The following is a 27326-nucleotide window of genomic DNA, read 5'->3' as shown; positions in this document are numbered from 1 at the left end:
AACATTTTACTCTGGTTCCTTTAAAGTTTTCTTGGGAAGTTTTATTAACCTCTACGGGATCAGTGTCCCGTATACGGGATGGTTGAGCTAACGTGCGCTAATGTGATTAGCATGACTGTTGTAAGTAACAGCAAACTTTCCAGGACATAGACATGTCTTATATGGGCAGAAAGCTTAAATTCCTGTTAATCTAACTGCACTGTCCAATTTACAGTAGCTATTACAGTGAAAAAATACCATGCTATTGTTTGAGGAGAGTGCACAACAACAAAAAACGTATCACTGCAACTGGTTTGATACATTCACCTCTGAAGGTAAATAATGTACTTACATTCAGTAATCTTGCTCTGACTTCTCATGCTAAGGGTCCCAGCAATAAAATGTAGCATCGTTTTGTTTGATAAATCCATTTTTATATTCAAATGTAGGAACAGGGTTCTACAGTTTGAACCCCTGCTGTCTCTGGCTCCACACCCACCCCGCCCGGCCATCTAGATGTGTGAAAGTTAGTGTATAAGCTAATGATCCATCATGTATGACATTCCTGGGAGTGTGTAAACTTACATTTAGTATTACCATATAATTTTTGTATGTTCTCTATAGTTATGTACTTGAAAATGTATCAATTGACCAATTCGGCACATTTGGGCAGACTTCATACAAAATAGTCCAGTATTGCAATGCTTCACTAGATCAATCTGAAACTTTGCACCCACACAGCTGCCATCTAGTGGCCCAAATCTAAATTGCACCTAAACTGCAATATTATATTGTGGCCTTTCTCTTGCATTTCAAAGATGATGGAACAAAACAAAAAACAGAAAATGCATGTTTTTTTGTTTGCATTATCTTTTACCAGATCTAATGTGTTATATTCTCCTACATTAATTTCAAATTTCCACAAACCTCAAAGTGTTTCCTTTCAAATGGTATCAAGAAAATGCATATCTATGCTTCAGGTCCTGAGCTACAGGCAGTTAGATTTGGGTATGTCATTTTAGGTGAAAATTGGAAAGCAAAAGGGTCCGATCCTTAATAGGTTAACGCTCTGAGAACGGAAATTATAGGTTATTTTGATGTTTTTTAATAACTTCCTTAAAATGTTCACTGAATGTTTCAGTAAGAATTTTAATAACACTGCTATCTTATTTTGGATTAACTTTTTTGAACTCCAAGCACAGAAATGACACATGGAAATTCATTTCCTTAGGCATTAATCATGCAAACACTTTATTTTTATTGTGACACAGCATCAATGAGATGCAAACCTACAATCTTCTGTTCTCTATCCATGGAATTAGTCCACTGCACCACCAGGATGGAGCTAGCGTGTCATGTTTTGTTTATGTATACACAGCTGTTCATTTGAGTCTATTCAAACATACCCCATTTCAAATTAAACAAGCACTCATTAAGATCAGGTATGGCCAATTAGCGTGCGCGACCAACACACCTGAACAAATTTAACAAGATAGAACTTAGAGAGAGTTTTGTTGTTGCTGAGAATGGAATGTACAGTGCCTTCGGAAAGTATTCAGACCCCTTGACTTTTTCCACATTTTGTTACGTTACAACCTTATTCTAAAATGGATTAAGTTGTTTTTTCCCCTCATCAATCTACACACAATACCCCATAATGACAAAGCAAAAACAGTTTATAATTTTTTGCTGATTTATTTATTTTTAAACCCGGAAATATAACATTTACATAAGTATTCAGACCCTTTACTCAGTACTTTGTTGAAGCACCTTTGGCAGCGATTACAGCATTAAGTCTTCTTGGGTATGACGCTACAAGCTTGGCACACCTGTATTTGGGGAGTTTCTCCCATTCTTCTCAGCAGATCCTCTCAAGCTCTGTCAGGTTGGATGGGCAGCGTCGCTGCACAGCTATTTTCAGGTCTCTCAGGTCTTTCAGGCCAGCTCTAGGAAGAGTCTTGGTGGTTCCAAACTTCTTCAATTTAAGAATGATGGAGGCCACTGTGTTCTTGGGGATCTTCAAAGCTGCAGAAATGTTGCCCTTCCCCAGATCTGTGCCTCGACACAATGTTGTTTCGGAGCTCTACGTACAATTCCTTCGACCTCATGGCTTGGTTTTTGCTCTGACATGCACTGTCAACTGTGGGACCTTATATAGACAGGTTTGTGCCTTTCCAAATCATGTCCAATCAATTGAATTTACCTCAGGTGGACTCCAATCCAGTTGTAGAAACATCTCAAGGATGATCAATGGAAACAGGATGCACCTGAGCTCAATTTCGAGTCTCATAGCAAAGGGTCTGAATACTTATGTAAATAAGGTATTTCAGTTTTTTATTATTTATAAATGTGCAAACATTTCTAAAAACCTGTTTTTGCTTTGTCATTATGGTGTAGTGTGTGTAGATTGCTGAGGATTTTTATTTATTTAATCCATTTTAGAATAAGGCTGTAACATAACAAAATATGGAAAAAGTCAAGGGGTCTGAATACTTTCCGAAGGCACTGTATATGTTTTAAATAACATTTTTAGAATGTTCTCTGAACGTTAACGTTTTCTTGTGATTTTTAATTAAAGTTTTCTTAACGATAGTGCTGAGCGATTAGTGCTTTCTGAGGTCCGTTCGGTTTTGGTTCGATTATAAAAAATTAATTACGGTTTTTGGTTTAGATTTTTGTTTTTTACATTAAATGGATTCTGAAATAATGACATTAAATTGATTTTAGAGCTTTTTAATGGAAATTCCAAAGACAAAAATAATGAACATTCAATTGCCAAAACGTTGAAAAATGACCATCTAACATTATCTATATCTGCTCCCCATACTGTACTGTCTTTAGTCTTCCTATTTAGCTAGCCTGCCTAAGTATGCTGCAGAGCTGTCTGACTAAATCATTTGACTAGTTCTTCAAAGTAGATAAGGCATACTTTCACGAACTGTCTCTACCCCTCTCTCTCGTCATTGTGTTTTGTATGTTCCTCTCTCATGCGGTGTATGCGGTCTCTACGTATCTAACCTAAAATAGCAGGCATAAAAGGCAGTCGCCTGCACTGTTGGCTGCAATGTCGAACAAGCCCATGGACACACTTTGTCTGCGTTTACTCAGGCAGCCCAATTCTGATATTTTTTTCACTAATTGGTCTTTTGACCAATCAGATCAGCTCTAAAAATTATCTGATGTGAAAAGATCTGATGTGATTGGTCAAAAGACCAATTAGTGAAAGAAAGATCATAATTGGGCTGCCTGTGTAAACGCAGCCAAAGTGTGTCCATGGGTTTGTTCGACATTGCAGCCGACAGTGCAGGCGACTGCCGACTGACTGATCTACAAATCACCTTCCATCATAAATAACAAATCACAATTTACCCATGATATACAGTATTACGGTTTTGATCCTCTCGAACACAGCCCATCTCTGTCCGAGCCGGAAAGAACAGGTGTAATGGATTATGGTCATTGTAGTTAATTACCCATTTTTCTGCTCTGAACTAGGTTGAATATTTGCTTAATGAAAACTACAATTCCCTTCATCCCAGCGTCCCACATAGTTCTTGACTTGTTTTCGCTCGTGAATTATTTGATTTCTCTCTATAGAAACGAACTGAATGGAATTCAAGTCATTGAACCAACGTCGGTCAATTAGTTGTTCAATAACCGAAAAAACTACATTTCGGTTAATCGCTCAGAACTACTTAATGATCTTGGAACAATTTGAGAATGCCTTAATGTGTTTTGGACCCCAGGAAGAATAGCTGCTGCATATAAAAAAATCATAAGACATGGCAAAAAAAATATGAATTACAGGAAATTAGCTCTAAAAATGCACAATTCTCTCAGCCTTAATGTGTAGAATAGCATGAGATTAGCTATAAATTCACGTTTCTCTGTAGAGTTGCAGGAAATTCGCTTTAAAAATTAAACATTATTTCAGACTTATTGCAAAATGTGTAGAATAGCATGAGATTAGCTATAAAACTGCTGGAAGCAAAGCACTGAGACTGCCCCTGAGGGTCCGTCCAACACTGTCTGTGTAGGAGTTGCCCGTAGGCACAGATCTAGGATCAGCTTACCCTCCCCAAACTGTAACCTTAACCATTAGGAGCAAAAATACAAAACTGACCTTAGATCAGTGTCTAAGGGTAACACCATCCTACTCTATCTGACACACTGGCCTGCTTTGGACTGCACTCAATAATACACTGTAGACCCAGACTGTGCTCTAGGGTCTATATCCCAATTACCAGCCAACAAATCTGCATACAGTACAGTACAGACTCTCCTAGTCCTCAGGGTTTGGGTTGCTCACTCAGAGAGCTCCAGGGGCACGATGACGCAATAACACACTGACACATTTCTCATCCCAGACACACACTCCAGACTGGGTCGGATGTGGTACTATCACGGCCTGATTGCGCCTGTTATTTGCCAGTAAAACGTTCCCACTCTGAGGAAAGTTTCAGCTAGCTACAGTCTGGAGGCCTGGGGGCTTTAGGGCGCGTCTCTTTTCCACAGTTAGGCCCAGACAGCAAACCCATCTCTGGGGAAACAGCCAGTGCCAGACAAAGCATAAAACAACAACAACAGCCATTAAATATTGGGCTGTTTCTATCAGAGAGCAAGTTATGAAGAGGAGTAATATGAATGTAGTTTGTCAAAGTGTCAAAAATATGACTTCGGTCCAGCATTATGTTCCAACCCCTGATTATTGTGTGTCTAATAATCGAAGCCCCCTCTCTACTGTTAGTTAGACCCCCATTCCTGTAGGCTATATTGTTCAGAAATAAATTATTTGACTTGTCATTTCACTGGTCTTTGTTAGGTCTTGGTAGTCACTCCATGTCAGGCCAGGTCAGATCACTGTGTAGTGCTGACGGTGCAGGCCAGTGATGGTCTCTGAGGCGCTAGGACCTAGCATTGTTTGTTTATAGAGGCCGGTGAAAATTTCGCACTAGGACCACGCAGCTTGCGGGGCTAAAGCGCTGCACTGTCTTTGTTCTTCCACTCAGAAGCCCCCCCTCCCCTCCCCTCCCCTCCCCTCCCTCTCTCTCTACTGCGCAGTGTCACTCTCGCTCTCTATCCTCTTCTTTACTTCCATTACAGTATTACACCGGTCTGGATGATTGCAGAGACAGCAACATGGCTGTGAATCTCAGCAAGAACAGACTTGCCCTTCTAACAGCCTACCAGGATGTTATCAACGAGACCTCGTCCACCGACTGGTAAGTCAATTGAACATCCCTTCTATATCATGGCTCATCGGCTTTAAGTGTTTTTATTGCGGGCTTTAATAGTTGACGCGCGGGGTAAAGGTTACTATATAACGATTTATGGTGCAGGTTGATACATTTTCAAGTAGATAGCTTTGGAATGGACCCGTTATATTGCAACCTGTCAGATTAAGGGGTTCGGCCCAGGGAAAAATGTATTTTATATAATAAAATCCCTCAAAGTGCTGAAATGTGCAACTGTTCAGAGCAGAACAATTCACACACCGGTCCCTGCTCCTAATTCAGAAAAGCAGCAGGCAATGTGCGCAATGATTAACTATTGAGTAAGAAGGTGGGTGGGTATTCATTGTTTGTTCAGAACGAGTTTTTACTTTGTATCACCGTCTTAATGTCTGTTCCAGCCACTGTGCGTTGTGGGGAGCCCCTGAAAAGGTTTAAATGTTGAGAGTATCTCCGTGCTTTCCCCTTTTGCAATCGCATACCGTTCTCACCATTTTTACATCTCAATTTGCACATGGCATATGTAGCGTTCTTGCATCGCAACGAGCAATGGTGGAGAGGAGCAAGGCGTTAAGTGTCAATCTATCAACGCTCAATGTGACCGGCCCTGCTTCCTCTTCTTTCTTCCTTTCATTATACGCGATGTAACTGCTCGTTTGGCCCTGTTGGGAGGGGAACGTTTGTAAATGGGATGGAGTATAAACTCATAGCCTACTGAGTGAGCGAAGGTCCCGTGTGCATTATCCACACATTCCATCGGGCCTTGTGTCAATGCGGAGGCGTTTGTCTTTCCTTTGTGTGGAAATGGATACACAGTGGTCAGTGGATTATTATTTCACCTACAAAACCAGCTGGATTTACTTGGCTATGGCAGCAAGAGTGAAACATTCTGAAAGGCTGCACCCATTGAAGTCCACTGATGATCCTATCTTCTCTTTTGAAGAGGGTAGGCTAGAATATGAGTAGGCATTGAGCTCGACTCTAAGCGAAACAGCTTAAGTTATCTTTTTCCAGCTAGAAAGATAATTGCTATATTTCAAGGAAATACATAAAAAAACATTTTCAGAGCATGTGCCTTTTCTCTATAGACTTATACAGAGTGATCTGATTGAATAATCGACAACATATCTGCTTTCATGTCCATCACTTTATGTATAAAATATGCCTGACCTAATGTTTCTCTGGTTGAAGAAACAAATCAATACTTAATCAGTCTGTAGCCAGTGGCGTAGCACAGTTTTCGCGCAAGGGCTATCCTTTTTTGTTTGTTGTTGCTGCCATGGGGCAGACAGAAATCGCAGTTTTATAGCGGTCTCATGGTATTTTACATATTTTTACATATTTTGCCATAATGCTGAGACAAAATGTTGGTGTTTTAGAGCTCAGGGATTCTTAAAAGAAGGCACAATCTCAAATATTTGTCTTAATATTAACAACATTTGAAATATATATTTTGATAGATGATACTTTGGTCTATCACACCATGTAAAGGAACAACCTAATTTGTACATATTTTTCATAAAATGCAACTAACTGGATTTATGTCAACTACATCAGACACCATAAAAGGCATTATTTGTTTTACAATTATTGTCCAACAAGTTTTTAAAGATGATTCAAATATGTAAAACAAATCTAAATTTATTTGAGTTTTATAGCACTATTAAATGCTCCAGGGCTAATTTCGTTAGCATTTTTTGGCATGTTTTTGTAGATTTAGAACCGAAAACATTTATAATGCAAACATTATCCCTTACTTCAATTGTTTAAGCATATATTGAAGTGATTACAATATTTTTTCAGATCTTAAGGGGGTTAGCCATCAGTGACTGAATTGACAAGCCACTGACTGACTTGACAATAGATACTCAAAACAGACATAAAATAAAAGTTTAATACAAACACTTTATGCTTGTGACCAATATTGTTTGTTTAAATCTATCAAAAGTATAGAACTTTACAGACCATGAGTGGTCTTGTTGCACTACGTGTAATGAGGACATGAATAAGTGGTCCTTATGGTATAGCTGACTCTGCTCATTCCTGATTTAATTTAGGATTTTAGACATCTGACAAGAGTAAACCAAAATAAATGGCATACGATCATTTTTCAGTGAAAGCTGCAATATGTAACTTTTTGGGCTACCCGACCAAATTCACATAGAAATGTGAGTTATAGATCTGTCATTTCTATTGAAAGCAAGTCTAAATGTAAGAAGCAGTAGATATGTTCTATGTGCACTTTTTTCTATGTTTCCCATTCTTAAGTTTAGTTTTTACGTCTTTTGGTTTTGTACACCAGCTTCAAACAGCTGAAAATACAATATTTAGGGTTATGGAAAATATATTTACATTTGTCATTTTAGCAGACACTCTTATCCAGAGCAACTTACAGTAGTGAGTGGATACATTTTTGTGCTTTTCCCCGTACTGGTCCCCTGTGGGAATCGAACCCACAGCCCTGCCATTGCAAGCGCCATGCTCTACCAACTGAGCCACAGCAATTTAGATGGTACAATGATTCTCTGCACTATACTTGCTTGTTTTGTCACATAAACTAAAATTAGGCAAACTATTAGAATTTTAGTAACCAGGAAACGGCAGAGCAATTTCTGCATAGTGCACCTTTTTAATATATATTTTAAAAAAGAGTGGAAATGTCAGTTGTGTGAATTCATCTCCCAGTGTCTGGTGGAAAGCAGACTGAACCAGGTTTTCCTCTAGAATTTTGCCTGTGCTTAGCTCCATTCCATTAATTTTTTTATCCTGAAACACTCCACAGTCCTTAACGATTACAAGTACCCATAACATGATGCATCCACCACTATGCTTGAAAATATGGAGATTGGTCCTCAGTAATGTGTTTATTTGATTTTCCCCAAACATAACACTTTTGTATTCAGGACAAAAAGTAAATAGCTTTGCGAATGTTTTTGCAGTATTACTTTAGTGCCTTGTTGCAAACAGGATGCATGTTTTGGAATATTTATATTCTGTACAGGCTTCCTTCTGTTCACTCTGTCAGTTAGGTTAGTATTGTGGAGTAACTACAATGTTGTTGATCCATCCTCAGTTTTCTCCAATCACAGCCATTAAACTCTGTAACTGTTTTAAAGTCACCATTGGCCTCATGGTGAAATCCCTGAGTGGTTTCCTTCCTCTCTGGCAACTGAGTTAGGAAGGACACCTGTGTCTTCATAGTGACTGGGTGTATTGATACACCATCCAAAGTGTAATTGAATAACTTCCCCATGCTCAAAGAGACATTCAATGTCTTTTTTTCTTTTCTTTTTTTACTCATCTACCAATGGGCATTGGTTGTCTTTGTGGTTGAATCTGTGTTTGAAATTCACTGTTTGACTGAGGGACTTTGCAGATAATTGTATGTGTGGGGTACAGAGATGAGGTAGTGATAAAAAAATAATGTTAAACACTATTGCACACAGTGAATCCATGCAACTTACTAAGTAACGTGTTAAGCACATTTTTACTCCTGAACCTATTTAGGCTTGCCATAACAAAGGAGTTGAATACTTATTGACTCAAGACATTTCAGCTTTTAATTTTTTATTAATTAGTAAAAAACAACAACATTCAAAGCAACTTTTTTTTACATGATGGGGTATTGTGTGTAGGCCAGTGACAAAATCTAAATTTTAATCCATTTGAAAATCAGGCTGTAACACAACAAAATGTGGGAAAACTCAAGAGGTGTGAATACTTTCTGAAGGCACTGTACAGCTTGTATGTGTGATGACGACTTACTGAGGGGAGGCATCCCCCTCAATCTGTCTGTGTTATAGCCAGCCCAGAAGCCACACTACTAGAGAAATGCACACCTATAGTTACCTGCTGCTTTTTGTTCAAGTGGGTTTCACCAACATTATTGCCAAAGGTTAATATTTCCTTTGGCTGTGTTTTAAATGTCGCCAGGACCCATTTTATTTGCTTATTTATCAGATGGCAAAAAATAGTCTGATAATGCAAAGGGCCTCAGCCTTGCCCCCATCACTCGCATTTGAACGGAGCGAAACAAAGACAGGGCGCGTTCAACCATCTCTGACCCTAAACAACCTCAATCCTTCCCCTTCTCCCTGTCCATATCGTACCCCATCATCTATAACATGGCTGCCTGGGCCTCCTGGCACACAAGTGTTTTTATTCACACAATCTCAAACACATGCACGCACACACTTACATGCACACACACACACACTAAATATCAGTCCATTTATCATACCCCATATCCTATGCCCTCAGCAATATGAGCCCTCTTCATGGGCTCTCAACACCCTACAGACACCTGGGTGTCTTTCCCCTAATAGCAGTAAGTGGTGGATTCACTGTGGGCTTTCTGTTCATATAATTGACCTTCCTGAGGTCCCTCTTTTCTCCAGTTGGGAGGAGAGTGGAGAAATTCTGCCCTACATGCACGCACACACCCCTCCCATCATGCCTTTAATCATTCTAACCACTTCTCTGAAACCTGAATACAAATATAGTTCTGTGGTGTGGGAGCTACAACAATCAAACACTGGTGGTGAATACCTAAAACAGGGTCAGAAGCCGCTATCTGTCTGATCGTGGCATGACAATACATTTTTCAAAGCATTTCAGAGAAGGCAGACAAAGCCAAAGTGATAGCTAGCAGAAGGAACCCAGCTGGATGATATTTTCCTTGGGTTCAACGAGGGCCAGCCAGAGCCTCAGTGACAGTAATGGCTAGAGCCTAGAGGACTTTTGACAGGCTCTCCTTCAGAGTGCCCGCAAGAGAAAATGTTGTAGTTTTGAACTCCACCACGAAGAGGTGAAGCACAGCTGGCTAGAATATCGCAAGGCTTATCCAATATCAAACACACACAGACATCTGGAATGTTCCAATTAGAGCGGTGGCTGTTGGTGATTCGCTGGGCTCTATTGGTTTGACCCTTTGCCCTCTTAGAAAGCCATTACCTGACATGTTTCCTGTTGGGTCGTTCCATTGCTTTTCAGCAAGCCATGACACCCACCATCTCAGATTGTTATGAAATCAAATCAAATCAAATTTTATTGGCCACATGCGCCGAATACAACAGGTGCAGATGTTACAGTGAAATGCTTACTTACAGCCCTTAACCAACAGTGCATTTATTTTTAATAAAAATGTAAAATAAAACAACAACAAAAAAGTGTTGAGAAAAAAAGAGCAGAGGTAAAATAAAATAACAGTAGGGAGGCTATATACAGTGGGGAGAACAAGTATTTGATACACTGCCGATTTTGCAGGTTTTCCTACTTACAAAGCATGTAGAGGTCAAATTTTTATCATAGGTACACTTCAACTGTGAGAGACGGAATCTAAAACAAAAATCCAGAAAATCACATTGTATGATTTTGAAGTAATTAATTTGCATTTTATTGCATGACATAAGTATTTGATCACCTACCAACCAGTAAGAATTCCGGCTCTCACAGACCTGTTCGTTTTTCTTTAAGAAGCCCTCCTGTTCTCCACTCATTACCTGTATTAACTGTACAAATAGCTGTGTAGGGACATCAGGGATAAAATTGTAGACCAGCACATGGCTGGGATGGGCTACAGGACAATAGGCAAGCAGCTTGGTGAGAAGGCAACAACTGTTGGCGCAATTATTAGAAAATGGAAGAAGTTCAAGATGACGGTCAATCATCCTCGGTCTGGGGCTCCATGCAAGATCTCACCTCGTGGGGCATCAATGATCATGAGGAAGGTGAGGGATCAGCCCAGAACTACACGGCAGGACCTGGTCAATGACCTGAAGAGAGCTGGGACCACAGTCTCAAAGAAAACCATTAGCTACACATTACGCCGTCATGGATTAAAATCCTGCAGCGCACGCAAGGTCCCCCTGCTCAAGCCAGCGCATGTCCAGGCCCGTCTGAAGTTTGCCAATGACCATCTGGATGATCCAGAGGAGGAATGGGAGAAGGTCATGTGGTCTGATGAGACAAAAATATAGCTTTTTGGTCTAAACTCCACTCGCCGTGTTTGGAGGAAGAAGGTGGATGAATACAACCCCAAGAACACCATCCCAACCATGAAGCATGGAGGTGGAAACATCATTCTTTGGGGATGCTTTTCTGCAAAGGGGACAGGACGACTGCACCGTATTGAGGGGAGGATGGATGGGGCCATGTATCGCGAGATCTTGGCCAACAACCTCCTTCCCTCAGTAAGAGCATTGAAGATGGGTCGTGGCTGGGTCTTCCAGCATGACAACGACCCGAAACACACAGCCAGGGCAACTAAGGAGTGGCTCTGTAAGAAGCATCTCAAGGTCCTGGAGTGGCCTAGCCAGTCTCCAGACCTGAACCCAATTGAAAATCTTTGGAGGGAGCTGAAAGTCCGTATTGCCCAGCGACAGCCCCCGAAACCTGAAGGATCTGGAGAAGGTCTGTATGGAGGAGTGGGCCAAAATCCCTGCTGCAGTGTGTGCAAACCTGGTCAAGACCTACAGGAAATGTATGATCTCTGTAATTGCAAACAAAGGTTTCTGTACCAAATATTAAGTTCTGCTTTTCTGATGTATCAAATACTTATGTCATGCAATAAAATGCAAATGAATTACTTAAAAATCATACAATGTGATTTTCTGGATTTTTGTTTTAGATTCCGTCTCTCACAGTTGAAGTGTACCTATGATACAAATTACAGACCTCTACATGCTTTGTAAGTAGGAAAACCTGCAGAATCGGCAGTGTATCAAATACTTGTTCTCCCTACTGTATACAGGGGGGTACCGGTGCAGAGTCAATGTGCGGGGGCACCGGCTAGTTGAGGTAGTTGAAGTAATCTGTACATGTGGGTAGAGTTAAAGTGACTATGCATAAATAATTAACAGAGTAGCAGCAGCGTAAAAAGATGGGGTGGGGGGGGCAGTGCAAATAGTCTTATGGCTTGGGGGTAGAAGCTGTTGAGAAGTCTTTTGGACCTAGACTTGGCACTCCGGTTCCGCTTGCCGTGTGGTAGCAGAGAGAACAGTCTATGACTAGGGTGGCTGGAGTCTTTGACAATTTTGAGGGCCTTCCTCTGACACTGCCTGGTATAGAGGTCCTGGATGGCAGGAAGCTTGGCCCCAGTGATGTACTGGGCTGTACGCACTACCCTCTGTAGTGCCTTGCGGTCAGAGGCCAAGCAGTTGCCATACCAGGCGGTGATGCAACCAGTCAGGATGCTCTCGATGGTGCAGCTGTAGAATTTTTTTGAGGACCCATGCCGAATCTTTTCAGTCTCCTGAGGGGGAATAGGCTTTGTCGTGCCCTCTTCACGACTGTCTTGGTGTGTTTGGACCATGATAATTCGTTGGTGATGTGGACACCAAGGAACTTGAAGCTCTCAACCTGTTCCACTACAGCCCCGTCGATGAGAATGGGGGCGTGCTCAGTCCTCTTTTTTTTTCCTGTAGTCCACAATCATCTCCTTTGTCTTGGTCACGTTGAGGGAGAGGTTGTTATCCTGGCACCACACGGCCAGGTCTCTGACCTCCTTCCTATAGGCTGTCTCAGGGAGGTGACCCAGAACCCAATGGTCACTGACAGAGCTCCAGAGTTCCTCTGTGGAGATGGGAGATCCTACCAGAAGGACAACCATCTCTGCAGCACTCCACCAATCAGGCCTTCATGGTAGTGGCCAGACGGAAGCCAGTAAAAGGCATATGACAGCCCACTTGGAGTTTGCCAAAAGGCACCTAAAGGACTCTCAGACCATGAGAAACAAGATTCTCTGGTCTGACGAAACCAAGATTGAACTCTTTGGCCTGAATGCCAAGCATGGTGGTGGCAGCATCATGCTGTGGGGATGTTTTTCAGCGGCAGGGACTGGGAGACTAGTCAGGATCGAGGGAAAGATGAATGGAGCAAAGTACAGAGAGATCCTTGATGAAAACCTGCTCCAGAGCGCTCAGGACCTCAGTCTGGGGTGACAGTTCACCTTCCAACAGGACAACGACCCTAAGCACACAGCCAAGACAACGTAGGAGTGGCTTCGGGACAAGTCTCTGAATGTCCTTGAGTGGCCCAGCCAGATCACGGACTTGAACCCAAACGAACATCTCTGGAGAGACCTAAAAATAGCTGTGCAGCGAAGCTCCCCATCCAACCTGACAGAGCTTGAGATGATCTGCAGAGAAGAATGGGAAAATCTCCCAAATACAGGGGTGCCAAGCTTGTAGCGTCATATCCAAGAATAATCAAGGCTGTAATCACTGCCAAAGGTGCTTCAACAAAGTACTGAGTAAAGGGTCTGAATACTTAGGTAAATGTGATATTTCAGTTTTTTAAATTAGCCAACATTTCTAAAAACCTGTTTATATTTTGTCATTATGGGGTATTGTGTGTAGATTGATGAAGGGGGGAAAAAACAATTTAATCAATTTTAGAATAAGGCTGTAACGTAACAAAGTGGAAAAAGTCAAGTTGTCTCAATACTTTCCAAAGGCACAGTATTCTTTTTACTTTGTTGCAATGCTACTTCACTGCACGTATGAGTGTGTATGTCGCTTGACCTCTTCTTTCATTTCCCTCACCCTCCCTGCCTCCCAGCCCTTCCTCCTCTTCCTCAACCTCTTGCTGCCTCCTCCCATTCCCCCCTCCTCCAATTCCTACCTACTTTTCCTCCTCCTCCATGGGAGACTGGACCTCATTCATATAATTAGAAAAATTCCTTAAATGCAAATTTGAAATTCAATGTTATTATACAAAAATTCTGTTTTCGGTCCAGGTGTTCTGGGGTTTCGAGTTCACTATGAAAGCACTGTACTACAATAAATACTATGTAACCCTCCAGTTAAGACACAGTAGCATTTAAAATGTCTACATTTGTTTTGGGAAAGCGTTTGCACTCCACTTGCACTTTTCATGCCAAGGGGTTGGAGATTAATTTGTGTAGAAAAGAGAAGCCATGCAGTCAAGCCGCAGAAGAGCTGTCTTCCACTAACACGCACAATTCAAACCCAAGGCTGTCTACTTTGACATTTTCTATGCTCGATCACTTCTTTCAAGGTCACCAACAGTAATAAAATGATGGTTTGGACCATTTCTGCCTGAAGTCATGGATGAGTTTCCTTCACTGACTCTTTCATGGTCAAGGGCTTTGACTGCTCCAAGATCTCAAAGACACTGTAGAAATATCCAACTATTATCCTCTGCAAATGGGGGACAGAGAGAGAAGGTTGCATTGGCCCTTGGCAGATAATCCATTCTTCAGGGGAGCCCAAAGCTAGAAAGCAGAGATGAACAGACACTTTTGGTTTGCTCAGCTCCTTCAGTCAGTCACTCGGCTCATCAAGGAAGGTAGAGAAACATCAGACATAGAAACCCCCCTGACAGTAGCATAGAAACCCCCCTGACAGTAGCATAGAAACCCCCCTGACAGTAGCATAGAAACCCCCCTGACAGTAGCATAGAAACTCCCCTGACACTGGAAACTCTACTTTTGCTCTCTGCTGCCAAGAAATGGCCTAGAAACCAGCGAGAGCAGTGGGAATCTGGAAAGTCATGACCGATGGGCAGGTTTTGAAGTAATTAAACTCACTGAATTACTAGTCTTGTTCATTAATTCAGACCTTCTTCACTCGTTTCTTGACCGCTCTCCAAACTGGCTGTGACGCCAATTTCGCCAACCCTTTTCCCCCCCTTCAATCACAGCTTTACTGTAGTACAACTGGTGAGACCACAGTTGTAAATGTCACATCTCTTGGTCTTTAAATATTTGCTCATAAACCCAGAGGCATGACATTACTTTAGACAAACAGCTTGAGCGGAATGAAGAATACATCTGCCGTGCTATCACAAGTTACAGTGCAGTATAGCGACAGTGATGTATTCTGGGAAAAATGTGATTATATGCAGTGGTTTCACAGTGGTATGTATTTTTTTTTTTTTTTTAGGGGGTAGATCTGCTTTAATATTGCAGATTGATAGAAGTTACAATGTAATTGTCTGCACCACTTCCAATCCCCCATATGCTATGAAAAAGTATTTGCCCCCTTTCTAATTTTCTCTACTTTTGCATATTTGTGATACTGAATGTTATCAGATCTTCAACCAAAACCTAATATTAGATAAAAGGAACATAAGTGAACAAATAACACAACAATTACATATTTATTTCATAAACAAAGTTATGCAACACCCAATTCCCCTGTGTGAAAAATGTATTGCCCCCTTACACTCAATAACTGGTTGTGCCACCTTTAGCTGCAATGACTCCAACCAAATGCTTCCTGTAGTTGTTGATCAGTCTCTCACGTCGCTGTGGAGGAATTTTGGCCCACTCTTCCATGCAGAACTGCTTTAACTCAGTGACATGTGGGTTTTCAAGCATGAACTGCTCGTTTCAAGTCCTGCCACAACATCTCAATTGGGATTAGGTCTGGACTTTGATTAGGCCATTCCAAAACTTCCAATTTGTTGCTTTTTAGCAATTTTCATGTAGACTTGATTGTGTGTTTTGGATCGTTGTCTTGCTGCATGACCCAGCTGCGCTTCAGCTTCAGCTCACAGACGGATGGTCTGACATTCTCCTGTAGAATTCTCTGATACAGAGCAGAATTCATGGTTCCTTCTATTAAGGCAAGTCGTCCAGGTCCCGAGGCAGCAAAGCATCCCCAAACCATCACACCACCACCACCACCATGCTTGACCTTTTGGTATGATGTTCTTACTGTGGAATGCAAAGTTTGGTTTTCGCATGGCATAATGGGACCCATCTCGTCCAAAAAGTTGACTCAAGTTTGCCAAAAAGCACCTGGATGATCATCAAGACACTTGGAAGAACGTTCTATGGACAGATGATTCAAAAGTATAACTTTTTGGACGACATGGTTCCAGTAATGCCTGGCGAAAACCAAACTCTGCATTCCACAGTAAGAACATCATACCAAAGGTAAAGCATGGTGATGGTGGTGTGATGGTTTATTGTGGCATATGGCATATTGTGAGGGACACTGTCGCATTTTCAGGGTCCCAATGTTGCTGGTTGAATAGAGGTCTGATCGAGAGACTTGGAAGTCTGGGCCTCGTGTGTCTGTGTGTGTGACAACCACCTCGAACTGATACTGAGTTCTGATTCCGTAATGCCACTTTGAGTGATGTTGGGGGAAGCCAAGTGTGGTAGAGGTAGTGCCTTCCAAACCAAAGCGCTGACTTGATTTACTGACTAGTCTTTTACAGACAGTGGGCATTAAGTGTGTCTGTTCATACAATCTGTAAGTGTTTGTTTTGTGTGCTGTTTTTATGACTTCTACAGCTCAGTATGTTTGCTGAAACCTGATCATATACAGCGAGGGGACAAATACATCATTGAAACATATCCTCTTCAGGGAGTCTCTCGTGAAGATTCATAGCCATAGCGAATCTTGCTTTCCTTGCTCCTCCACACCACAAGCCACTGCTACCTCTGGACCCTACAGATAAATAAATACTCACTGTGGAAATGGATGCCTGTATAATAAATCCTAGAATTCCTTCCCTTCTTTCAGAACAATACTGTGGTGAAAATGCTGATTATTTGGCACTTGGGTATATTGTCAGTTGGCCTCAGCAGATTAGCGTCAGACAACGACCAGAGTGTGAGACAGTAACAATAATCCTGTCGTTGTATTGTGTGTGTGTTTTGGCACGGCCTCAGTCGTTGAAACTGGACTGTTATTCTGTCTGGAGCTCAGCCTTCTGCTGCTTATTGTGATTATGACCACGCCACCGTCCAATGACAGAGAAAGCAGAAACTATAGCCATAATAACACTGACTAGTGTTTTATTTTGTGAAGGAACAGGGCTTGAGAATCCTTCACAATGGGTAGATGAGTGAACTATGAACATTTAGCAGGTTTCTTAGTAGGTCATTATCTGATATGCAGTTGGGCTTGATGATCAGCTGTGTGGAAGTAATCAGCCCGCTAATCCCCCAACAATAAACAGCATATCTCCAAATTTAAACATCTCACCCCCTAGATAAGCCTGGCTGTGCGTGTAGTTTTGGGATAACAAAAACACACGGCAGCGTGGTCTTATCAGAGAGCTGCTTCCCCCTGCCTGCCAAAGTACAGCACACATTGCTCCAGGCCTCTGCAGTGACCCTGCTGAGTTGAGCTTATGAAAACTAGAACCTGATGAAATATCAACAAAAAGGCTTTCTTTAGGCCTTCGAGAAACCACTACAAGGTGGTGAAAGCAAAGCAGAAGACTGTGGCCTTTTGTGTGCTTTGTTTGGCGGCAGTTTGAAGTGTGTGTTTGTGTTGGCCCCGTGTAGCTCAGTTGGTAGAGCATGTCGCTTGCAACGCCAGGGTTGTGGGTTCGTTTCCCACAGGGGGCCAGTATGAAAATGTATGCACTCACTTAACTGTAAGTCGCTCTGGATAAGAGCGTCTGCTAAATGACTAAAATGTAAAATGTGTTGCATTTTGAAGTGTGTGTGTTTCTGTCTCCTTTCTCACACCGTTTCTGGTGGATCCCAGCGCTCTCAGTCCCAATGGGACTTCCTGTCAGGAAACACTCCTTCTAAAATAGGCCCAGCAGCTAGAAGCTTCCCCCAGGTGGTGGCTGTGGCATCTTCTGTGTTACTATGCTCTTTGTCTCCAGCCTCGTTTCTCCTGGCACTACCTCCTTCCTTCCTGCATATCTTTCCTTCCGAACGGAAGACACTGCTTAGCAGGGATATGGAGGATATCCCCAGTCAAGGCTATTCAGTGACTTGGCCATTTCCACTCTTTACTGTAATGACTATTTCCTGTGTTCAGTTCAGTTTCAGGGTCTTTGTCTGTGCTCTCTTTTCTACAATGGTATAGTCACAGAATACCAATGAGGCACTCTTTTGCCTCTTCCTCCATAAAAATGGAATTGATTAGGTAGTTATAAAAACAGTTCCCAAATTGTTGAACTGTAGAAATAGGAGGCAAAGCTTGTTTCCAATGCACATCTTATGGTTTGTGTGGTTGTGTGTGCGTGTGCTGAAGCTGGTTTCTAAGACGACACCTCTTTAAGCCTCTGACAGGGAGGCTGGAAATTGTGCGGTCAGGACCTACAGCTTTCATTTAAATGATCATATAATGTAAGACTTCACCCAGGGGGATGCGTTATCATGGTTAATGTAGGAGGACATCTCATGCTCTCTCTGGTCAGATAGTGTTTAGTCAGGTGATGACTGGTCAGTAGCATAGGTCAATGGTCATCCTTCATTTGTTTCGATTGTTATAATCACTCATTACTGTGAGATAGCAATCAAGATTGTCAAATGAAAATATGTTCTCTATATACTGTGGGTCCAAAACTATTGACACCCTTGATAATGATGAGCAATCATGACTGTATGAAATAAATAATTCAAATACTGAGCTATATTGTATGCAAAAAAAATATGGGGAAATGTATATTATTTTATACTAATACAATTGCTCAGAGAAAGAGATTTTGTTTAACAAGTGTTTTTTTTTCTCTCAAAAAGGTACGGGTCAAAATGATTGACTCCCCTAAAGATTCTTATAATAAAGTAGTCAAAAGTTTAGTATTTGGTCCCATATTCATAGCATGCAATAACTACATCAAGCTTGTGACACTACAAACTTGTTGGATGCATTTGCAGTTCGTTTTAGTTGTCTTTCAGACTATGTTGTGCATATTAAAAATGAATGGTAAATGTGTTGTCATTTTGGAGTCACCTTTATTGTAAATAGGAATATAATATGTTTCTATTCACATCTATATTAATGTGGATGCTACCATGATTATGGATAATCCTGAATGAATCGTGAATAATGATGAGTGAGAAAGTTACAGAGGGTCAAAGACCAAACCCCCAAGACATGTCTTGGGGCAGCAACAACAACTGGCTACTAGAACTGAACCGCTAGACATGGGGCAATGCAATTTGGTATGTAAACCTTATGTATATGTCCTAAAGCTGTGTGAATATAAAGTCACTGCAGCCTTAGATGGCTGACACCAGACCAGTTGGTGGCACTATAGATGTCATTGGCACCATAGGATACTAAAGCAATAACTGTTGATCAAGTGGACTTTGTCTCATGCAAATTAATGTTAGATTTAAATTGTGCAGACAAACAATGTGAAATATTGTGATAGTCCTTGCTTTGTTATCCAACTGATCTTGTGTCCTTTCTGTCATCCTATGAACCCTGTTCATTGCTGCTCGCAGCTATATTATTATTTAGCGATTTAAGGTGAAACGTTTGAATGAAATATAGGCCTATTTCTATATTCTAAAGTATTTTTACATTCATCATCCTTACGCTTTCCGATGCTCCTGCTAGGTCAATATTTCATTAGGGGTGGAAAGAGAACCTAGAAGCAGCTGTCTGGTATCATAATTACTTGACATTGTAACAGCAGTTTATTCTTGTGGGTTTTTGGTTGCAAGCAAGTTTGCTTTAAAGTAACTGTCCAGTGTTTCCAGATTTCTATGAAATATGACCTAGAATTACTTACAATATGAGTGAAAGGGCTTTCCTTTTAAAAATGTTTTAATTAGGTATGTTATAAAGCTGGTTTTCTGTGTTGGAATGGTGTGGGCGTACCCCAACAACAGAATGGTGTGGGCGTATACCAGTCATAAAAAATATTAATGCGAGTAGACCGCTGATTGGCCAGCTCATCCTCCTCAGGAGTATAACATCATACTCTGAGGAAATAGCAAGCATTTTTTAAATCCAGCGGTAATGCGTAGCACAGGGCTACATTCTGCCTGTTGGTTGCAATGCACCCTATGTGTTTTTAAAGAGGCCTGTGCTAAAACCATGAGTGACGTCTGTCCAGGTGAGCTCCCGAGGGGCTCATTTATTAAAGGTGCGTACGCACAAAAAATACTAAAAATCTATTGATAAACAAAATATTGAACATCAATTCGTATTTTCCATAGACGTGTGCTGTAGCATTTACTTTTAAATTGTTTAAATAGACAATCAAACTTGCAGAATGCGCTGCCAGTGTTTGGCACTCGCTATAGGCGGGATGCTTTTTTTGAAAAAGTCACTGAAAAAGATTGAAACATTCTGCCCACATCTCTACATAAATGTGAAATGATTATTTAAAAAAATTGTAAACTGTCATGGCCCAGTTACATAATCTCAATCTTTTTTTCTTTATAAAAGATAAATGGAGGGCGTTTTCATAGCGGGGTTGTAATGCTCGTTCACAAGCGGCCAAATATAGTATGGCTGTGATTTATCATTGATAACACGCACAGACGGCACACACACGCACAGGCTGCACCAGAAAAAAGCCAACGCAACGCCACGCAACTTAAGAAACACAATCAAAGCTGAACTATTCATTTAAAGCAACGGTTCTGCTTGCTAGCCTGAAGTCAATTATTTATTCCATGTTTATGATTTGCCACAAATGATGAAATAGTCATGGCATTTTAGTGGTGATGACTACACCAGTGATGACAAGCAGAGAGAACAGTGGTCCAAGACACAATGAAGAAGTGGGTTAGGGTCTTTTAAAATGATTTAGTCTAAGACGTTGGGGGCGGGGGTGCTAAGCTGACATGGAATTGTTTTAAGATGTCCATACTATGGATCGTTTTTAGCTATTTGATTTGGAATTTTAAGACTCATTTAGGTATAAAAGAATATATAGATTTGAGCCTTTACTACTAAAGCCCATAGAAACGCATTGAATAACACATTCATAAATGGCGAAAAGGACAAAAAATAAATCATGAGAAACAGTGTTTTAAAGTGTCTGTCCTAAATCTAGGAGATTTATTTATTTTTTTACTCAAAATATACAGTCCATTCGGAAAGTATTCAGACCCCTTGACTTTTCCCACATTTTGTTACGTTACAGCCTTATTCTAAAATGGATTAAATTGTTTTTTCCCCTCATCAATCTACACACAACAGCCCATAATGACAAATCAAAAACTGAAATATCACATTTACATAAGTATTCAGACCCTTTACTCAATACTTTGTTGATGCACCTTTTAGCAGCGATTACAGCCTCGAGACTTCTTGGGTATGACGCTATAAGCTTGGCACACCTGTATTTGGGTGAGTTTCTCCCATTCTTCTCTGCAGATCCTCTCAAGCTCTGTCAGGTTGGATGGGGAGCGTCGCTGCACAGCTATTTTCAGGTCTCTCCAGAGATGTTAGATCAGGTTCAAGTCTGTGCTCTGGCTGGGCCACCCAAGGACTCCTGCGTTGTCTTGGCTGTGTGCTTAGGGTCGTTGTCCTGTTGGAAGGTGAAACTTTGCCCCAGTCTGAGGTCCTGAGCGCTCTGGAGCAGGTTTTCATTAAGGATCTCTCTGTACTTTGCTCCATTCATCTTTCCCTTGATCCTGACCAGTCTGCCAGTCCCTCCCACTGAAAAACATCCCCACAGCATGATGCTGCCACCACCATGCTTCACCGTAGGGATGGTGCCACGTTTCCTCCAGACGTGACGCTTGGCATTCAGGCCAAAGAGTTCAATCTTGTTTTCATCAGACCAGATAATCTTGTTTCTCATGGTTTGAGAGTCCTGTAGGTGCCTTTTGGCAAACTCCAAAAGGACTGGCATGTGCCTTTTTTTACTGAGGAATGGCTTCCATCTGGCCACTCTACCATAAAGGCCTGATTGGTGGAGTGCTGCAGAGATGGTTGTCCTTCTGGAAGGTTCTCCCATCTCCACAGAGGAACTCTGGAGCTCTGTCAGTGAGCATTGGATTCTTGGTCACCTCCCTGATCAAGGCCCTCCCCTGATTGCTCAGTTTGGCCTTTCCAAATCATGTCCAATCAATTGAATTTCCCACAGGTGGACTCCAAGTTGTAGAAACATCTCAAGGATGATCAATGGAAACAGGATGCGCTTGAGCTCAATTTCGAGTCTCATAGCAAAGGGTCTGAATACTTACGTAAATTATTTGTATTTTTTGGTATTTTATTAGGATCCCCATTAGCTGTTGGAAAAGCAGCAGCTACTCTTCCTGGGGTCACACAAAACATGAAACATGACATAATACAGAACATTAATAGACAAGAATAGCTCAAGGACAGAACTACATAAAAAAAAATTCAAGGCACAGGTAGCCTACATATCAATACATACACACAAACTATCTAGGTCAAATATGGGAGAGGCGTTGTGCCGTGAGGTGTTGCTTTATCTGTTTTTGAAACCAGGTTTGCTGTTTATTTGAACAATATGAGATGGAACGGAGTTCCATGCAATAATGCTCTATGTAATACTGTATGCTTTCTTGAATTTGTTCTGGATTTGTGGACTGTGAAAAGACCCCTGGTGGCATGTCTGGTGGGGTAAGTGTGTGGTGTCAGAGCTGTGTGTAAATTGACTATGCAAACAATTTTGGGGTTTATAAAAAGAAGTGATTCAGTCAGTCTCTCCTCAACTCTTAGCCAAGAGAGACTGGCATGCATAGTATTTATATCAGCCCTCTGATTACAATGAAGAGCAAAACGTGCCGCTCTGTTTTGGGCCAGCTGCAGCATAACTAGGTCTTTCCTTGCAGCACTGGACCATACGACTGGACAATAATCAAGATTAGACAACTAGAGCCTGCAGAACTTGCTTTTTGGAGTGTGGTGTCAAAAAAGCAGAGTGTCTCTTTATTACAGACAGACCTCTCCCCATCTTTACAACCATTGAATCTATATGTTTTGACCATGATAGTTTACAATCTAAGGTAACGCCAAGTAATTTAGTCTCCTCAACTTGTTCAACAGCCACACCATAAATAAGGTATTTCAGTTTTTAATTTTTTATATGTTTGAAAAAAAATCTAAAAACCTGTTTTTGCTTTGTCATTATGGGGGTATTATGTATAGATTGATGAGGAAAAAAATATTTAATCCATTTTAGAAAAGGCTGTAACATAATACTTTCCAAATTGTGTGTATACAGTTGAAGTCGGACATTTACATACACCTTAGCCAAATATATTTAAACTCAGTTTTTCACAATTCCTGACATTTAATCCTAGTAAAAATTCCCTGTCTTAGGTCAGTTAGGATCACCACTTTATTTTAAGAATGTGAAATGTCAGAATAATAGTAGAGTGATTTATTTCAGCTTTTATTTATTTTATCACATTTCCAGTGGGTCAGAAGTTTACATACACTCAATTAGTATTTGGTAGCAGTGCCTTTAAATTGTTTAACTTGGGTCAAACATTTCGGGTAGCCTTCCACAAGCTTCCCACAATAAGTTGGGTGAATTTTGGCCCATTCCTCCTGACAGAGCTGTTGTAACTGAGTCAGGTTTGTAGGCCTCTTTGCTCGCACACGCTTTTTCAGTTCTGCCCACATTTTCTATATGATTGAGGTCAGGGCTTTGTGATGGCCACTCCAATACCTTGACTTTGTTGTCCTTAAGCCATTTTGCCATAACTTTGGAAGTATGCTTGGGGTCATTGTCCATTTGGAAGACCCATTTGCGACCAAGCTTTAACTTCCTGACTGAGGTCTTGAGATGTTGCTTCAATATATCCACATAATTTTCCTTCCTCATGATGCCATCTATTTTGTGAAGTGCACCAGTCCCTCCTGCAGCAAAGCACCCCCACAGCATGATGCTGCCACCCCCGTGCTTCACGGTTGGGATGGTGTTCTTCGGCTTGCAAACATACCTCTTTTTCCTCCAAACAGAACAATGGTCATTATGGCCAAACAGTTCTATTTTTGTTTCATCAGACCAGAGGACATTTCTCCAAAAAGTACCATCTTTGTCCCCATGTGCAGTTGCAAACCGTAGTCTGTCTTTTTAATGGTGGTTTTGGAACAGTGGCTTCTTCCTTGCTGAGCGGCCTTTCAGGTTATGTCGATATAGGACTCGTTTTTACTGTGGATATAGATACTTTTGTACCTGTTTCCTCCAGCATCTTTACAAGGTCCTTTGCTGTTGTTCTGGGATTGATTTGCACTTTTCGCACCAAAGTACGTTCATCTCTAGGAGACAGAACGCGTCTCCTTCCTGAGCGGTATGACGGCTGCGTGTTCCCATGGTGTTTATACTTGCGTACTATTGTTTGTACAGATGAACGTGGTACCTTCAGGCGTTTGGAAATTGCTCCCAAGGATGAACCAGACTTGTGGAGGTCTACAATTGTTTTGAGTTTCCTATGATGTCAAGCAAAGAGGCACTGAGTTTGAAGGTAGGCCTTGAAATACATCCACAGGTACACCTCCAATTGACTCAAATGGTGTCAATTAGCCTATCAGAAGCTTCTAAAGCCATTACATAATTTTCTGGAATTTTCCAATTTTCTGGAATTTTCAATATATATTTTATATTTGAGATTCTTCAAATAGCCACCCTTTGCCTTGATGACAGCTATGCACACACTTGGCATTCTCTCAACCAGCTTCACCTGGAATGCTTTTCCAACTGTCTTGAAGGAGTTCCCACATATGCTGAGCACTTGTTGGCTGCTTTTCCTTCACTCTGCGGTCCGACAGATCCCAAACCATCTCAATTTGGTTGAGGTCGGGGGATTGTGGAGGCCAGGTCATCTGATGTAGCACCCCATCACTCACCTTCTTGGTAAAATAGCCCTTACACAGCCTGGAGGTGTGTTAGGTCACTGTCCTGTTGAAAACAAATGATTGTCCCACTAAGCCCAAACCAGATGGGATGGCGAATTGCTGCAGGATGCTGTGGTAGCCATGCTGGTTAAGAGTGAATTGAATTCTAAATAAATCACAGACAGTGTCACCAGCAAAGCACCATAACACCTCCTCCATGCTTTACGGTGGGAAATACACATGCGGAGATCATCCGTTCACCCACACCGCGTCTCACAAAGACACAGCGGTTGGAACCAAAAATCTCCAATTTGGACTCCAGACCAAAGGACAAATTTCCACCGGTCTAATGTCCATTGCTCGTGTTTCTTAGACCAAGCATGTCTCGTCGTCTTATTGGTGTCCTTTAGTAGTGGTTTCTTTGCAGCAATTCGACCATGTAGGCCTGTTTTCACATAGTATCCTCTGAACAGTTGATGTTGAGATGTGTCTGTTACTTGAACTCTGTGAAGCATTTATTTGGGCTTCAATTTCTGAGGCTGGTAACTCTAACTTATCCTCTGCAGCAGAGTCTTCCTTTCCTGTGGCGGTCCTCATGAGAGCCAGTTTCATCATAGCGCTTGATGAGTTTTGCGACTGCACTTGAAAAACTTTCAAAGTTCTTGAAATGTTCCGGATTGACTGACCTTCATGTCTTAAAGTCGTTTCTCTTTGCTTATTTGAGCTGTTCTTGCCATAATATGGACTTGGTCTTTTACCAAATAGGGCTATCTTCTGTATACCTTGTCACAACACAACTGATTGGCTCAAATGCATTAAGAAGGAACGAAATTCCACAAATTAACTTTTAAGAAGGCACACCTGTTAATTGAAATGCATTCCAGGTGACTACCTCATGAAGCTGGTTGAGAGAATGCCAAGAGCGTGCAAAGCTGTCATCAAAGCAAAGGGTGGCTATTTCAAGAATCTCAAATGTAAAATATATTTTGATTTGTTTAACACTTTTTTTTGGTTACTACATGATTCCATATGTGTTATTTCATAGTTTTGATGTCTTCACACTTATTCTACAATGTAAAAAATAAAGAAAAACCCTTGAATGAGTAGGTGTTCTAAAACGTTTGACCGGTAGTGTGTGTGTATATAATATATATCTATATATTTTTTTTACACATATTTAACCCCTTTTTTGTGGTAGGCACAAAACTACCTTCATACTTCCATTTGTTTTTTTTCAACCGGTACCGGTTACCTTCAGATGATTTTCATGACACTTGTGGGGTTCGTAGAGCAAAATACCATCGTGTTCGTGAGAATCTCCCTTTTCCACAGTGGGGTCACATTAGTTTGTAGAACAAACGGTTCAGACTCTACCAAACAGAGGTTGGCACATCAACGGTACCGATTTCATACGAGACTCCTGACACTTGTGGTGGTCAGAGAGCAAAACGAAGAACACCGTCGTGTTTGTGAATCCCCATAGTGGTCATAATAGTTTGTAGGTCAAATCGGATGCTACAGACGTTTTCGTGAGACGACCAATTTTCGGGCTGCCTCATGGTCTGACAAACACTGCTCTAGCTCTGCCACCTTTCACCGCAGATGTAGGAGTGTGACACTGGTGGATGTGGTGGATTTAGACACATCCAATGATATCTCTAGCTTAAACTCACAGATGTTGATGGGGATTTTTTTATGTAACTTAGATTGACACAATGGTGCGTCAATCGACTCTAGGGGGTTAAAATACATTTGATGTTACATGCAGTATTTATGCAACACACTATCACAGATGATCCTGAAATGGACACATTACTTATTCGAAATTTGTGATAGGCACTTTATCTAACGTTAGCTAGGCTAGGGGGTTAGGGTTAAAGGGTTGGGGGTTAAGGTTAGGGGTAGAGGTTAGGGTTAGGTAACATTCTAGCTAAGTAGTTAAAAAGGTAGTAAATCGTAGCAAAGCTGCTAAAATGCTAAAGTTGTCCATGTGATTTGAACACGCAATGTTTGGGTTGCTAGACCTTTGCGTTATACGCCCACCCAACCTTTACCCGACCAACCTCCCTCCTGTCGTTTCTGTCTGAAAGGGATACTTCGGGATTATCTACTTCCTCAGAGTCCGATGAACTAATGGATACCATGTTTGTCTCTGCATCCAGTCTGAAGGAAATTAGAGGTAGTTTTGTGAGCCAATGCTAACTAGCGTTAGCACAATGACTGGAAGTCTATGGTATCTACTAGCATGCTGGCAGTTACCGTTGACTTCCAGTCATTGTGCTAACGCTAGTTAGCAATTGCGCTAATGCTAGTTAGCAACTTCCTTCAAATTGAACGCGGAGACACAAAAATGGTTTAAATCCTGAAGTATGTCTTTAAGTAACCTACTGCCTTTATCTGTGATTTGAAATGCACTGTATACAAAATTGTGTGGTGGACACAAAAAAAATTGCTTTTTCATGTGACTGTCACAAAGTAAGTAATTTGTGATAGTGGGTTGATTTATTACCATGGAATTATGTATGACTAAGTTATCAGTAGTAACTATAGTTTGTCTGTTTGTTTTACATTGTGAGTTTATGGTACTGTACATTGAGTAGTAGTAGCATTCTTTTCG

General features: G+C 41.3%; 1 protein-coding gene across 4 annotated transcripts in view; it reads left to right on the top strand.

Annotated features, from left to right (window-relative positions):
- Nucleotides 1–5026: 5026 nt before the first annotated feature.
- LOC121551712 (drebrin) overlaps nucleotides 5027–27326 on the top strand; it is a 121311-nt gene continuing 99011 nt past the window's right edge. For 2 of the 4 annotated variants that reach the window (XM_041864433.2, XM_041864431.2), the window contains exon 1: nucleotides 5027–5201. In XM_041864433.2, coding sequence (XP_041720367.1) covers nucleotides 5119–5201 — 83 coding nt within the window. In that variant the 5' untranslated portion in view covers nucleotides 5027–5118. The remainder of the gene's footprint in view (nucleotides 5202–27326) is intronic. The other 2 variants (XM_041864434.2, XM_041864435.2) reach the window with 2 other exon arrangements.

Source organism: Coregonus clupeaformis, chromosome 35, assembly GCF_020615455.1.
Source record: "Coregonus clupeaformis isolate EN_2021a chromosome 35, ASM2061545v1, whole genome shotgun sequence".
Classification (NCBI taxonomy): Eukaryota; Metazoa; Chordata; class Actinopteri; order Salmoniformes; family Salmonidae; genus Coregonus; species Coregonus clupeaformis.
Note: the sequence above shows the minus strand (reverse complement) of the source record. Positions and strands in the feature narration are given on the sequence as shown.